Consider the following 12,878-nt stretch of genomic DNA (forward strand, 5'->3'; position numbering starts at 1 on the left):
ACCCAGAGGGTTTTGACCAGGACCCATAGGGTTTTGACCAGGACCCATAGAGGTTTTGACCAGGACCCATAGAGGTTTTGACCAGGACCCAGAGGGTATTGACCAGGACCCATCGGGTTTTGTCCAGGACCCATCGGGGTTTGACCAGGACCCAGAGGGGTTTGACCAGGACCCATAGGGTTTTGACCAGGACCCATAGGGTTTTGACCAGGACCCAGAGGGTTTTGTTCAGGACCCAGAGGGTTTTGACCAGGACCCATCGGGTTTTGACCAGGACCAAACGGGGTTTTGACCAGGACCCATAGGGTTTACACCAGGACCCAGAGGGTTTTGACCAGGACCCATAGGGTTTTGACCAGGACCAATGGGGTTTTGACCAGGACCCATAGGGTTTTTGACCAGGACACATCGGGTTTTGACCAGGACCCATAGGGTTTTGACCAGGACCTATAGGGTTTTGACCAGGACCCAGAGGGGTTTGACCAGGACCCAGAGGGTTTTTGACCAGGACCCATCGGGTTTTGACCAGGACCCATAGGGTTTTGACCAGGACCCATCGGGTTTTGACCAGGACCAAAAGGGGTTTTGACCAGGACCCATAGGGTTTACACCAGGACCCATAGGGGTTTGACCAGGACCCATAGGGTTTACACCAGGACCCAGAGGGTTTACACCAGGACCCAGAGGGTTTACACCAGGACCCAGAGGGTTTTGACCAGGACCCATGGGGTTTTCACCAGGACCAATGGGGTTTTGACCAGGACCCATAGGGTTTTTGACCAGGACCCATAGGTTTTTGACCAGGACCCATAGGGTTTTCACCAGGACCCATAGGGTTTTGACCAGGACCCAGAGGGTATTGACCAGGACCAATAGGGTTTTGACCAGGACCCATAGGGTTTTGACCAGGACCCAGGGGGTGTTGACTAGGACCCAGAGGGGTTTAACCAGGATCCATAGGGTTTTGACCAAGATCCATAGGGTTTTGATCAGGACCAAGAGGGTTTTGACCAGGAGCCAGAGGGTTTTGACCAGGACCCATAGAGTTTTGACCAGGACCAAGAGGGTTTTGACCAGGACCCAGAGGGTTTTGACCAGGACCTATAGGGTTTTGACCAGGACCCAGAGGGTTTTGACCAGCACCCATAGGGGTTTTGACTAGGACCCATAGCGGTTTTGACCAGGACCCATAGGGTTTTGACCAGGACCCATTGGGTTTTGACCAGGACCCATTGGGTTTTGACCAGGACCCAGAGGGTTTTGATCAGGACCCATAGGGTTTTGACCAGGACCCATAGAGTTTTGACCAGGATCCAGAGGGTTTTGACCAGGACCCATAGGGTTTTGTCCAGGACCCATAGAGGTTTTGACCAGGACCCATAGGGTTTTGACCAGAACCCATAGGGTTTTGACCAGGACCCATAGAGGTTTTGACCAGAACCCATAGAGGTTATGACCAGAACCCAGAGGGTTTTGACCAGGACCCATATGGGTTTTGACCAGAACCCATAGAGGTTTTGACCAGGACCCATAGAGGTTTTGACCAGGACCCATAGAGGTTTTGACCAGGACCCAGAGGGTTTTGACCAGGACCCATAGGGTTTTGACCAGGACCCATAGAGGTTTTGACCAGGACCCATAGAGGTTTTGACCAGGACCCAGAGGGTTTTGACCAGGACCCATAGAGGTTTTGACCAGGACCCATAGAGGTTTTGACCAGGACCCAGAGGGTTTTGACCAGGACCCATAGGGTTTTCACCAGGACCCATAGGTTTTGACCAGAATTGTTTACAGACAGATTATTTCACTTATAATTCACTGTATTACAATTCCTGTAGGTCAGAAGTTTACATACACTAAGTTGACTGTGCCTTTAAACAGTTTGGAAATTCCAGAAAATGATGTCATGGCTTTAGAAGCTTCTGATAGGCTAATTGACATCATTTCAGTCAATTGGAGTTGTACCTGTGGATGTATTTCAAGGCCTACCTTCAAACTCAGTGCCTCTTTGCTTGACATCATGGGAAAATCAAAAGAAATCAGCCAAGACCTCAGAAAAAAAAAGTAGACCTCCACAAGTCTGGTTCATCCTTGGGAGCAATTTCCAAACACCTGAAGGTACCACGTTCATCTCTACAAACAATAGTACGCAAGTATAAACACCATGGGATCACTCAGCCGTCATACCACTCAGGAAGGAGACACGTTCTGTCTCCTAGAGATGAACGTACTTTGGTATCTATATAAGTATCTATATCCACAGTAAAACGAGTCCTATGTCGACATAACCTGAAAGGCCGCTCAGCAAGGAAGAATCCACTGCTCCAAAACTGCCATAAAAAAGCCAGAGTACAGTTTGCAACTGCACATGGGGACAAAGATCGTACTTTTTGGAGAAATGTCCTCTGGTCTGATGAAATAAAAATAGAACTGTTTGGCCATAATGACCATCGTTATGTTTGGAGGAAAAAGGGGGAGGCTTGCAAGCCGAAGAACCCCTTCCCAACCGTGAAGCACAGGGGTGGCAGCATCATGTTGTGGGGGTGCTTTGCTGCAGGAGGGACTGGTGCACTTCACAAAATAGATGGCATCATGAGGACTTCTACCGAATAGCAGCACTGTAGAAACTTACATTACAACGGAACGACTTGATTAGCGTAGTGTTAGCTAGTTGTCTTTGCTGTCCTTGTATCCATGATAATTGTGTAGTTTAGAGAAATTTAGAGAAATTGTCGAGGTCACCTAGCCAGCTTCACTTTCAACAACGCAGCCACTGCTAGCCAGGCTACTTCACCAGCCAGCAGTACTATATAATTTTAGTCAATCAGATCTTTTATTTTATTTTATTTTTGCAACGTAAGCTTAACTCTCTGAACATTCGAGACGTGTAGCCCACTTGTCATTCTAATCTCCTTTGCTTTAGCGTAGCCTCTTCTGTAGCCTGTCAACTATGTGTCTGTCTATCCCTGTTCTTTCCTCTCTGCACAGACCATACAAACGCTTCACACCGCGTGGCCGCGCCCACCCTAACCTGGTGGTCCCAGCCCGCACGACCCACGTGGAGTTCCAGGTCTCCGGTAGCCTCTGGAACTGCCGATCCGCGGCCAACAAGGCAGAGCTCATCTCAGCCTATGCGTCCCTCCAGTCCCTCGACTTCTTGGCACTGACGGAAACATGGCTCACCACAGATAACACTGCTACTCCTACTGCTCTCTCTTCGTCTGCCCACGTGTTCTCGCACACCCCGAGAGCTTCTGGTCAGCGGGGTGGTGGCACCGGGATCCTCATCTCTCCCAAGTGGTCATTCTCTCTTTCTCCCCTTACCCATCTGTCTATCGCCTCCTTTGAATTCCATGCTGTCACAGTTACCAGCCCTTTCAAGCTTAACATCCTTATCATTTATCGCCCTCCAGGTTCCCTTGGAGAGTTCATCAATGAGCTTGATGCCTTGATAAGCTCCTTTCCTGAGGACGGCTCACCTCTCACAGTTCTGGGTGACTTTAACCTCCCCATGTCTACCTTTGACTCATTCCTCTCTGCCTCCTTCTTTCCACTCCTCTCCTCTTTTGACCTCACCCTCTCACCTTCCCCCCCTACTCACAAGGCAGGCAATACGCTTGACCTCATCTTTACTAGATGCTGTTCTTCCACTAACCTCATTGCAACTCCCCTCCAAGTCTCCGACCACTACCTTGTATCCTTTTCCCTCTCGCTCTCATCCAACACTTCCCACACTGCCCCTACTCGGATGGTATCGCGCCGTCCCAACCTTCGCTCTCTCTCCCCCGCTACTCTCTCCTCTTCCATCCTATCATCTCTTCCCTCTGCCCAAACCTTCTCCAACCTATCTCCTGATTCTGCCTCCTCAACCCTCCTCTCCTCCCTTTCTGCATCCTTTGACTCTCTATGTCCCCTTCCTCCAGGCCGGCTCGGTCCTCCCCTCCCGCTCCGTGGCTCGACGACTCATTGCGAGCTCACAGAACAGGGCTCCGGGCAGCCGAGCGGAAATGGAGGAAAACTCGCCTCCCTGCGGACCTGGCATCCTTTCACTCCCTCCTCTCTACATTTTCCTCTTCTGTGTCTGCTGCTAAAGCCACTTTCTACCACTCTAAATTCCAAGCATCTGCCTCTAACCCTAGGAAGCTCTTTGCCACCTTCTCCTCCCTCCTGAATCCTCCCCCCCCCCCTCCTCCCTCTCTGCAGACGACTTCGTCAACCATTTTGAAAAGAAGGTCGACGACATCCGATCCTCGTTTGCTAAGTCAAACGACACCGCTGGTTCTGCTCACACTGCCCTACCCTGTGCTTTGACCTCTTTCTCCCCTCTCTCTCCAGATGAAATCTCGCGTCTTGTGACGGCCGGCCGCCCAACAACCTGCCCGCTTGACCCTATCCCCTCCTCTCTTCTCCAGACCATTTCCGGAGACCTTCTCCCTTACCTCACCTCGCTCATCAACTCATCCTTGACCGCTGGCTACGTCCCTTCCGTCTTCAAGAGAGCGAGAGTTGCACCCCTTCTGAAAAAACCTACACTCGATCCCTCCGATGTCAACAACTACAGACCAGTATCCCTTCTTTCTTTTCTCTCCAAAACTCTTGAACATGCCGTCCTTGGCCAGCTCTCCTGCTATCTCTCTCAGAATGACCTTCTTGATCCAAATCAGTCAGGTTTCAAGACTAGTCACTCAACTGAGACTGCTCTTCTCTGTATCACGGAGGCGCTCCGCACTGCTAAAGCTAACTCTCTCTCCTCTGCTCTCATCCTTCTAGACCTATCGGCTGCCTTTGATACTGTGAACCATCAGATCCTCCTCTCCACCCTCTCCGAGCTGGGCATCTCCGGCGCGGCCCACGCTTGGATTGCGTCCTACCTGACAGGTCGCTCCTACCAGGTGGCGTGGCGAGAATCTGTCTCCTCACCACGCGCTCTCACCACTGGTGTCCCCCAGGGCTCTGTTCTAGGCCCTCTCCTATTCTCGCTATACACCAAGTCACTTGGCTCTGTCATAACCTCACATGGTCTCTCCTATCATTGCTATGCAGACGACACACAATTAATCTTCTCCTTTCCCCCTTCTGATGACCAGGTGGCGAATCGCATCTCTGCGTGTCTGGCAGACATATCAGTGTGGATGACGGATCACCACCTCAAGCTGAACCTCGGCAAGACGGAGCTGCTCTTCCTCCCGGGGAAGGACTGCCCGTTCCATGATCTCGCCATCACGGTTGGCAACTCCATTGTGTCCTCCTCCCAGAGCGCTAAGAACCTTGGCGTGATCCTGGACAACACCCTGTCGTTCTCAACTAACATCAAGGCGGTGGCCCGTTCCTGTAGGTTCATGCTCTACAACATCCGCAGAGTACGACCCTGCCTCACACAGGAAGCGGCGCAGGTCCTAATCCAGGCACTTGTCATCTCCCGTCTGGATTACTGCAACTCGCTGTTGGCTGGGCTCCCTGCCTGTGCCATTAAACCCCTACAACTCATCCAGAACGCCGCAGCCCGTCTGGTGTTCAACCTTCCCAAGTTCTCTCACGTCACCCCGCTCCTCCGCTCTCTCTACTGGCTTCCAGTTGAAGCTCGCATCCGCTACAAGACCATGGTGCTTGCCTACGGAGCTGTGAGGGGAACGGCACCTCAGTACCTTCAGGCTCTGATCAGGCCCTACACCCAAACAAGGGCACTGCGTTCATCCACCTCTGGCCTGCTCGCCTCCCTACCACTGAGGAAGTACAGTTCCCGCTCAGCCCAGTCAAAACTATTCGCCGCTCTGGCACCCCAATGGTGGAACAAACTCCCTCACGACGCCAGGACAGCGGAGTCAATCACCACTTTCCGGAGACACCTGAAACCCCACCTCTTCAAGGAATACCTAGGATAAAGCAATCCTTCTGCCCCCCCCCCCCCCCCTTAAAAGATTTAGATGCACTATTGTAAAGTGGCTGTTCCACTGGATGTCATAAGGTGAATGCACCAATTTGTAAGTCGCTCTGGATAAGAGCGTCTGCTAAATGACTTAAATGTAATGTAAATGTAATGAGGAAAGAAAATTATGTGGATTTATTGAAGCAACATCTCAAGACATCAGTCAGGAAGTTAAATCTTGGTCGCAAATGGGTCTTCCAATTGGACAATGATCCCAAGCATACAGTACTTCCAAAGTTGTGGCAAAATGGCTTAAGGACAACAAAGTCAAGGTATTGGAGTGGCCATCACAAAGCCCTGACCTCAACCCTATTGAACATTTGTGGGCAGAACTGAAAAAGCGTGTGTGAGCAAGGAGGCCTACAAACCTGACTCAGTTACACCAGCTCAGTCAGGAGGAATGGGCCAAAATTCACCCAACTTATTGTGGGAAGTTTGTGGAAGCCTACCCGAAACGTTTGACCCAAGTTAAACAATTTAAAGGCAATGCTACCAAATACTAATTGAGTGTATGTAAACTTCTGACCCACTGGGATTGTGTTGAAAGAAATAAAAGCTGAAATAAATCATTCTCTCTACTATTATTCTGACAATTCACATTCTTAAAATAAAGTGGTGATCCTAACTGACCTAAGACAGGGAATTTTTACTAGGATTAAATGTCAGGAATTGTGAAAAACTGAGTTGAAATGTATTTGGCTAAGGTGTATGTAAACTACCGACTTCAACCGTAACTCCCTCATAACACCACACAGGAAACAACATATAACCTGGGCCCAGGTGATAGAACAGAGCACTCATGTGGAATAGCAGGTGTTTGTGTGTGTGTGTGTGTGTGTGTGTGTGTGTGTGTGTGTGTGTGTGTGTGTGTGTGTGTGTGTGTGTGTGTGTGTGTGTGTGTGGTGTGTGTGTGTGTGAGAGAGAGCAGGTGTTGTGTGTGTGTGTGTGTATGTGTGTACTGTGTGTGTACCATGTGAGTGTGTGTGTAGTGTGTGTGTACAGACCTCTTTGTTCTGTTGTGTCTGCTGCCACCTCCACCTCCTCTTCAGAGCCTCTCTCTCCGCTCCACTCTTCATCATGCCATACAGAGACTTCCTCAGTACCAGGTCTCTGTCGTGGAAGCCCCACATCCCTAGAGACACAGAGACAGATGAGTATGTGTGTGTGCGCAGAGAGAGAGAGAGAGAGAGAGAGAGAGAGAGAGAGAGAGAGAGAGAGAGAGAGAGAGAGAGAGAGAGAGACAGAGAGAGAGAGACAGAGAGAGAGAGACAGAGAGAGAGAGAGAGAGAGAGATACAGCAATACCCTAGCAGCAAGCCCTAGATCGGTCCATTGTCAACATGATTAATGTTAGCTGAATCAATATTCCCTGTACCAGGGAGATTCCAGATCTGCTGAGGGGGTTTTCTTTTCTCTGCACCCTGTAAGCACATTTTCATGTCTCCGAGAGTTTCCTCAAAAGTTTCCCTCATTATAAACACTACAGATAACACACTCTTTTTCCCATCATCAATGCTGAGCTGGTGCATGTTGCTGGGTTTATGAGCTCTTTGATTCCAGACAAACAGAGATCTCTTCTCACACTCTCTTTTTCCCCCTAACCCTTCCTCCCCCCCTCCTAACCCTCCCTCCTCCCCTCCTAACGCTCTCTCCCTCCTCCCCACCTAACGCTCTCTCCCTCCTCCCCACCTAACCCTCCTCCCCTCCTAACCCTCTCTCCCTCCTAACCCTCTCTCCCTCCTAACCCCCTCCCTCTTTCCCCTCCTAACCCTCCCTCCCTCCTCCCCTCCTAAACCCCCCTCCCTCCTCCCCTCCTAACCCTCCCTCAACCAGGCTCACCTAAAGAAGCAGCATGTAGCAGACAGTTGCCGTCCCCCGTGGTGGCCAGAGGAAGAAGACGCTTACAACTGGTACACATAGTGGCCCACCAGTTCAGACGACCTACACAACAGAAGAGGAGAGGAGAGGAGAGGAGAGGAGAGGAGAGGAGAGGAGAGGAGAGGAGAGAGAAGCGGGGAGACGAGAGGAGAGGAGAGGAGGAGAGGGGAGAGGAGAGGGGAGAGAAGCGGGGAGAGGAGAGGAGAGGAGAGGAGGAGAGGGGAGAGGAGAGGAGAGGAGAGGAGAGGAGAGGAGAGGAGAGGAGAGGAGAGGAGAGGAAGGAGAGGAGAGGAGAGAGAAGCGGGGAGAGGAGAGGAGAGGAGAGGAGGAGAGGGGAGAGGAGAGGGGAGAGAAGCGGGGAGAGGAGAGGAGAGGAGAGGAGGAGAGGGGAGAGGAGAAAAGGAGAGAAGAGAAGGAAAGAAGAGAAGACGAGAGGAGAGAAGAGGAGAAGGAGAGGAGAAGGAAAGAGAAGAGAAGGAAAGAAGAGAAGAGGAGAGGAGAGAGGAGAGAAGAGGAGAGAAGAGAATGAAAGGAGAGAAGAGAAGAGGAGAAGGAGGAGAGAGGAGAGAAGAGGAGAGAAGAGAATGAAAGGAGAGAAGAGGAGAAGGAGAGGAGATGAGAGAAGAGGAGAGAAGGAAAGAAGAGAAGAGGAGAGCAGAAGGAGAGAAGGAGAGGAGAGAAGAGGAGAAGGAGAGAGGAGAGAAGAGGAGAGAAGGAAAGAAGAGAAGAGGAGAGAATAAGGAGAGAAGGAGAGGAGAGAAGAGGAGAGAATAAGGAGAGTTCTTAAGTTTAGTTTTTGAGTCTTTTACTTTTGGTTTTGTACACCAGCTTCATACAGCTGAAAGTACAATATTTTGGGTTCAGGAAAATACATTTCACAGCGGGTTTAGATGGTACAATATTTTGGGTTCTGGAAAATACATTTCACAGCTGGTTTAGATGGTACAATATTTTGGGTTCTGGAAAATACATTTCACAGCTGGTTTAGATGCTACAATATTTTGGGTTATGGAAAATACATTTCACAGCGGGTTTAGATGGTACAATAGTTCTATACACAATGACTGCATTGTTTGTCACATAAACTGGAATTAGGAAAACTATTGGAATTTTAGAAACCAGGAAATGGCGGAGCAATTTTTGCATATTACACCTTTAACAGGGGAGAGTGGAGCGAGAGTCCAGAGGGAGAGGAGCAGAGGACTGGTACAGAGGCTCTGCTCTGATAGGGACAGAACAACCTAAGTGAACTCTGATAGGCTCAGAACTACCTAGTGGTAGAAGAAGAGCACTCTGATAGGCTCAGAACGACCTAGTGGTAGAGGAAGTGAACTCTGATAGGCTCAGAACGACCTAGTGGTAGAGGAAGTGAACTCTGATAGGCTCAGAACGACCTAGTGGTAGAGGAAGTGAACTCTGATAGGCTCAGAACGACCTAGTGGTAGAGGAAGTGAACTCTGATAGGCTCAGAACTACCTAGTGGTAGAAGAAGTGAACTCTGATAGGCTCAGAACGACCTAGTGGTAGAGGAAGTGAACTCTGATAGGCTCAGAACGAACTAGTGGTAGAGGAAGTGGACTCTGATAGGGACAGAACTACCTAGTGGTAGAGGAAGTGAACTCTGATAGGCTCAGAACGACCTAGTGGTAGAGGAAGTGAACTCTGATAGGCTCAGAACGACCTAGTGGTAGAGGAAGTGAACTCTGATAGGCTCAGAACGACCTAGTGGTAGAGGAAGTGGACTCTGATAGGCTTAGAACTATCTAGTGGTAGAGGAAGTGAACTCTGATAGGCTCAGAACTATCTAGTGGTAGAGGAAGTGAACTCTGATAGGCTCAGAACTACCCAGTGGTAGAGGAAGGGAATTCTGATTGGCTCAGGAACTATCTAACAGTAGAGGAAGTGAACTAAGGGCCTCTGGAGATGCTGTTGTCTAATCTACAGACTATCAGTAATCTGTAACCACACAGATAGATGTTGTCTAATCTACAGACTATCAGTAATCTGTAACCACACAGATAGATGATGTTGTCTTATCTACAGACTAGCAGTAATCTGTAACCAAACAGATTGATGTTGTTTATCTACAGACTAGCAGTAATCTGTAACCAAACAGATAGATGTTGTCTAATCTACAGACTAGCAGTAATCTGTAACCAAACAGATAGATGTTTAATCTACAGACTAGCAGTAATCTGTAACCAAACAGATTGATGTTGTTTATCTACAGACTAGCAGTAATCTGTAACCAAACAGATTGATGTTGTTTATCTACAGACTAGCAGTAATCTGTAACCAAACAGATTGATGTTGTTTATCTACAGACTAGCAGTAATCTGTAACCACACAGATAGATGTTTAATCTACAGACTAGCAGTAATCTGTAACCAAACAGATAGTTGTCTTATCTACAGACTAGCAGTAATCTGTAACCACACAGATTGATGTTGTTTATCTACAGACTATCAGTAATCTGTAACCAAACAGATTGATGTTGTTTATCTACAGACTATCAGTAATCTGTAACCAAACAGATAGATGATGTTGTCTTATCCACAGACTAGCAGTAATCTGTAACCAAACAGATATATGTTGTCTAATCTACAGACTAGCAGTAATCTGTAACCAAACAGATAGATGTTGTTTTATCTACAGACTAGCAGTAATCTGTAACCACACAGATAGATGTTGTCTAATCTACAGACTAGCAGTAATCTGTAACCAAACAGATAGATGTTGTTTTATCTACAGACTAGCAGTAATCTGTAACCACACAGATAGATGTTGTCTAATCTACAGACTAGCAGTAATCTGTAACCACACAGATAGATGTTGTTGTCTAATCTACAGACTAGCAGTAATCTGTAACCACACAGATAGATGTTGTTGTCTAATCTACAGACTAGCAGTAATCTGTAACCACACAGATAGATGATGTTGTCTTATCTACAGACTAGCAGTAATCTGTAACCAAACAGATAGATGTTGTTTAATCTACACATCCTCCAGCTGTCTCGTTAAATTAAGTCTAGGACTCCACGCAATGATTGGACAATATCTTCTCATAACTTAAACATTTCAGTAGACGCTCTCATCCAGAGTCTCACAGTAGTGAGTGTGTACATCGTACTGGTCCCCCGTGGGAATCGAACCCACAACCCTGACGTTACAAGCACCATGCCCTACCAACTGGGCCACAAAGGGAACACGCCGCAGCCCGTAACATTTGCATAGATTCTAATGAAACAGTGACTGTATCCAATTGTAAAAATCGTAAAGGTTTAAAATGACATGCAAAGTTTCAATAGAATTTTGACCATATGGAACAGTGTCTTACAGTACAAGGCTTGTGCCATGTGTCATGTGATGTATTCATCATAGACTTGGGTGTACGTGTGACTCGTAGTAACACAACAGCAGCAGGTCTCTCCTGATGGGAACAGACAAGTAAACAAGAGTCATCCTTTAAAGCAACTCCTCTGTGGAGAAACAAAACAGCGTGTTCTCTGAGGCCTGAGTCCCAAACGTCTCCCTGCTCCCTACATAGTGCACTACTGTAGGCCAGAGCCATAGGGACCCTGGTCAACAGTATTGCACTATAGGGAATAGGATTCCATTTGGGACGCATACTTATTCACTAGAAGCAGTGAAACGTACTCTGTCCGACGGGCCAGACAGCTTGTAATCACTAGAAGCAGTGGTGTCCTCTCTCCGACGGGCCAGACAGCTTGTAATCACTAGAGGAGTGGTGTCCTCTCTCCGACGGGCCAGACAGCTTGTAATCACTAGAAGCAGTGGAGAGTCCTCTCTCCGACAGGCCAGACAGCTTGTAATCACTAGAGGAGTGAAACGTCCTCTTTCCGACGGGCCAGACAGCTTGTAATCACTAGAAGCAATGAAACGTCCTCTCTCTGACGGGCCAGACAGCCTGTAATCCCTAGAAGCAGTGAAACGTCCTCTCTCCGATGGGCCAGACAGCTTGTAATCACTAGAGGAGTGGTGTCCTCTCTCCGACGGGCCAGACAGCTTGTAATCACTAGAGGAGTGGAGCGTCCTCTCTCCGACGGGCCAGACAGCTTGTAATCACTAGAAGCAGTGGTGTCCTCTCTCCGACGGGCCAGACAGCTTGTAATCACTAGAAGCAGTGGTGTCCTCTCTCCGACGGGCCAGACAGCTTGTAATCACTAGAGGAGTGGAGCGTCCTCTCTCCGACGGGCCAGACAGATTGTAATCACTAGAAGCAGTGGAGAGTCCTCTCTCCGACGGGCCAGACAGCTTGTAATCACTAGAGGCAGTGGTGTCCTCTCTCCGACGGGCCAGACAGCTTGTCATCACTAGAGGAGTGGTGTCCTCTCTCCGACGGGCCAGACAGCTTGTAATCACTAGAAGCAGTGGTGTCCTCTCTCCGACGGGCCAGACAGCTTGTAATCACTAGAGGAGTGGTGTCCTCTCTCCGACGGGCCAGACAGCTTGTAATCACTAGAGGAGTGGAGAGTCCTCTCTCCGACGGGCCAGACAGCTTGTAATCACTAGAGGAGTGGTGTCCTCTCTCCGACGGGCCAGACAGCTTGTAATCACTAGAGGAGTGGAGAGTCCTCTCTCCGACGGGCCAGACAGCTTGTAATCACTAGAGGAGTGGTGTCCTCTCTCCGACGGGCCAGACAGCTTGTAATCAGTAGAGGAGTGGTGTCCTCTCTCTGACGGGCCAGACAGCTTGTAATCACTAGAGGAGTGGAGAGTCCTCTCTCCGACGGGCCAGACAGCTTGTAATCACTAGAGGAGTGGTGTCCTCTCTCCGACGGGCCAGACAGCTTGTAATCACTAGAGGAGTGGTGTCCTCTCTCCGACGGGCCAGACAGCTTGTAATCACTAGAGGAGTGGAGAGTCCTCTCTCCGACGGGCCAGACAGCTTGTAATCACTAGAAGCAGTGAAACGTCCTCTCTCTGATGGGCCAGACAGCTTGTAATCACTAGAGGAGTGAAACGTCCTCTCTCCGACGGGCCAGACAGCTTGTAATCACTAGAGGAGTGAAACGTCCTCTTTCCGACGGGCCAGACAGCTTGTAATCACTAGA

General features: G+C 49.1%; 1 protein-coding gene and 1 non-coding gene across 2 annotated transcripts in view; both read right to left on the reverse strand.

Annotated features, from left to right (window-relative positions):
• Window positions 1–12,878, reverse strand: part of LOC129852939 (OTU domain-containing protein 7A-like) — a 37,468-nt gene that overhangs the window by 20,924 nt on the left and 3,666 nt on the right. The window contains exons 4-5 of the mRNA XM_055918538.1: window positions 7,765–7,866; window positions 6,931–7,058 (exon numbers count right to left, since the gene is read on the reverse strand). Of these exons, the coding sequence (XP_055774513.1) occupies window positions 6,931–7,058; window positions 7,765–7,866 (230 nt within the window). The remainder of the gene's footprint in view (window positions 1–6,930; window positions 7,059–7,764; window positions 7,867–12,878) is intronic.
• Window positions 10,935–11,010, reverse strand: trnat-ugu (transfer RNA threonine (anticodon UGU)). The gene has a single exon. It is a non-coding gene; the product is annotated as a tRNA-Thr (tRNA).

This window comes from Salvelinus fontinalis, chromosome 4 (genome assembly GCF_029448725.1).
Source record: "Salvelinus fontinalis isolate EN_2023a chromosome 4, ASM2944872v1, whole genome shotgun sequence".
NCBI classification, from domain to species: Eukaryota; Metazoa; Chordata; class Actinopteri; order Salmoniformes; family Salmonidae; genus Salvelinus; species Salvelinus fontinalis.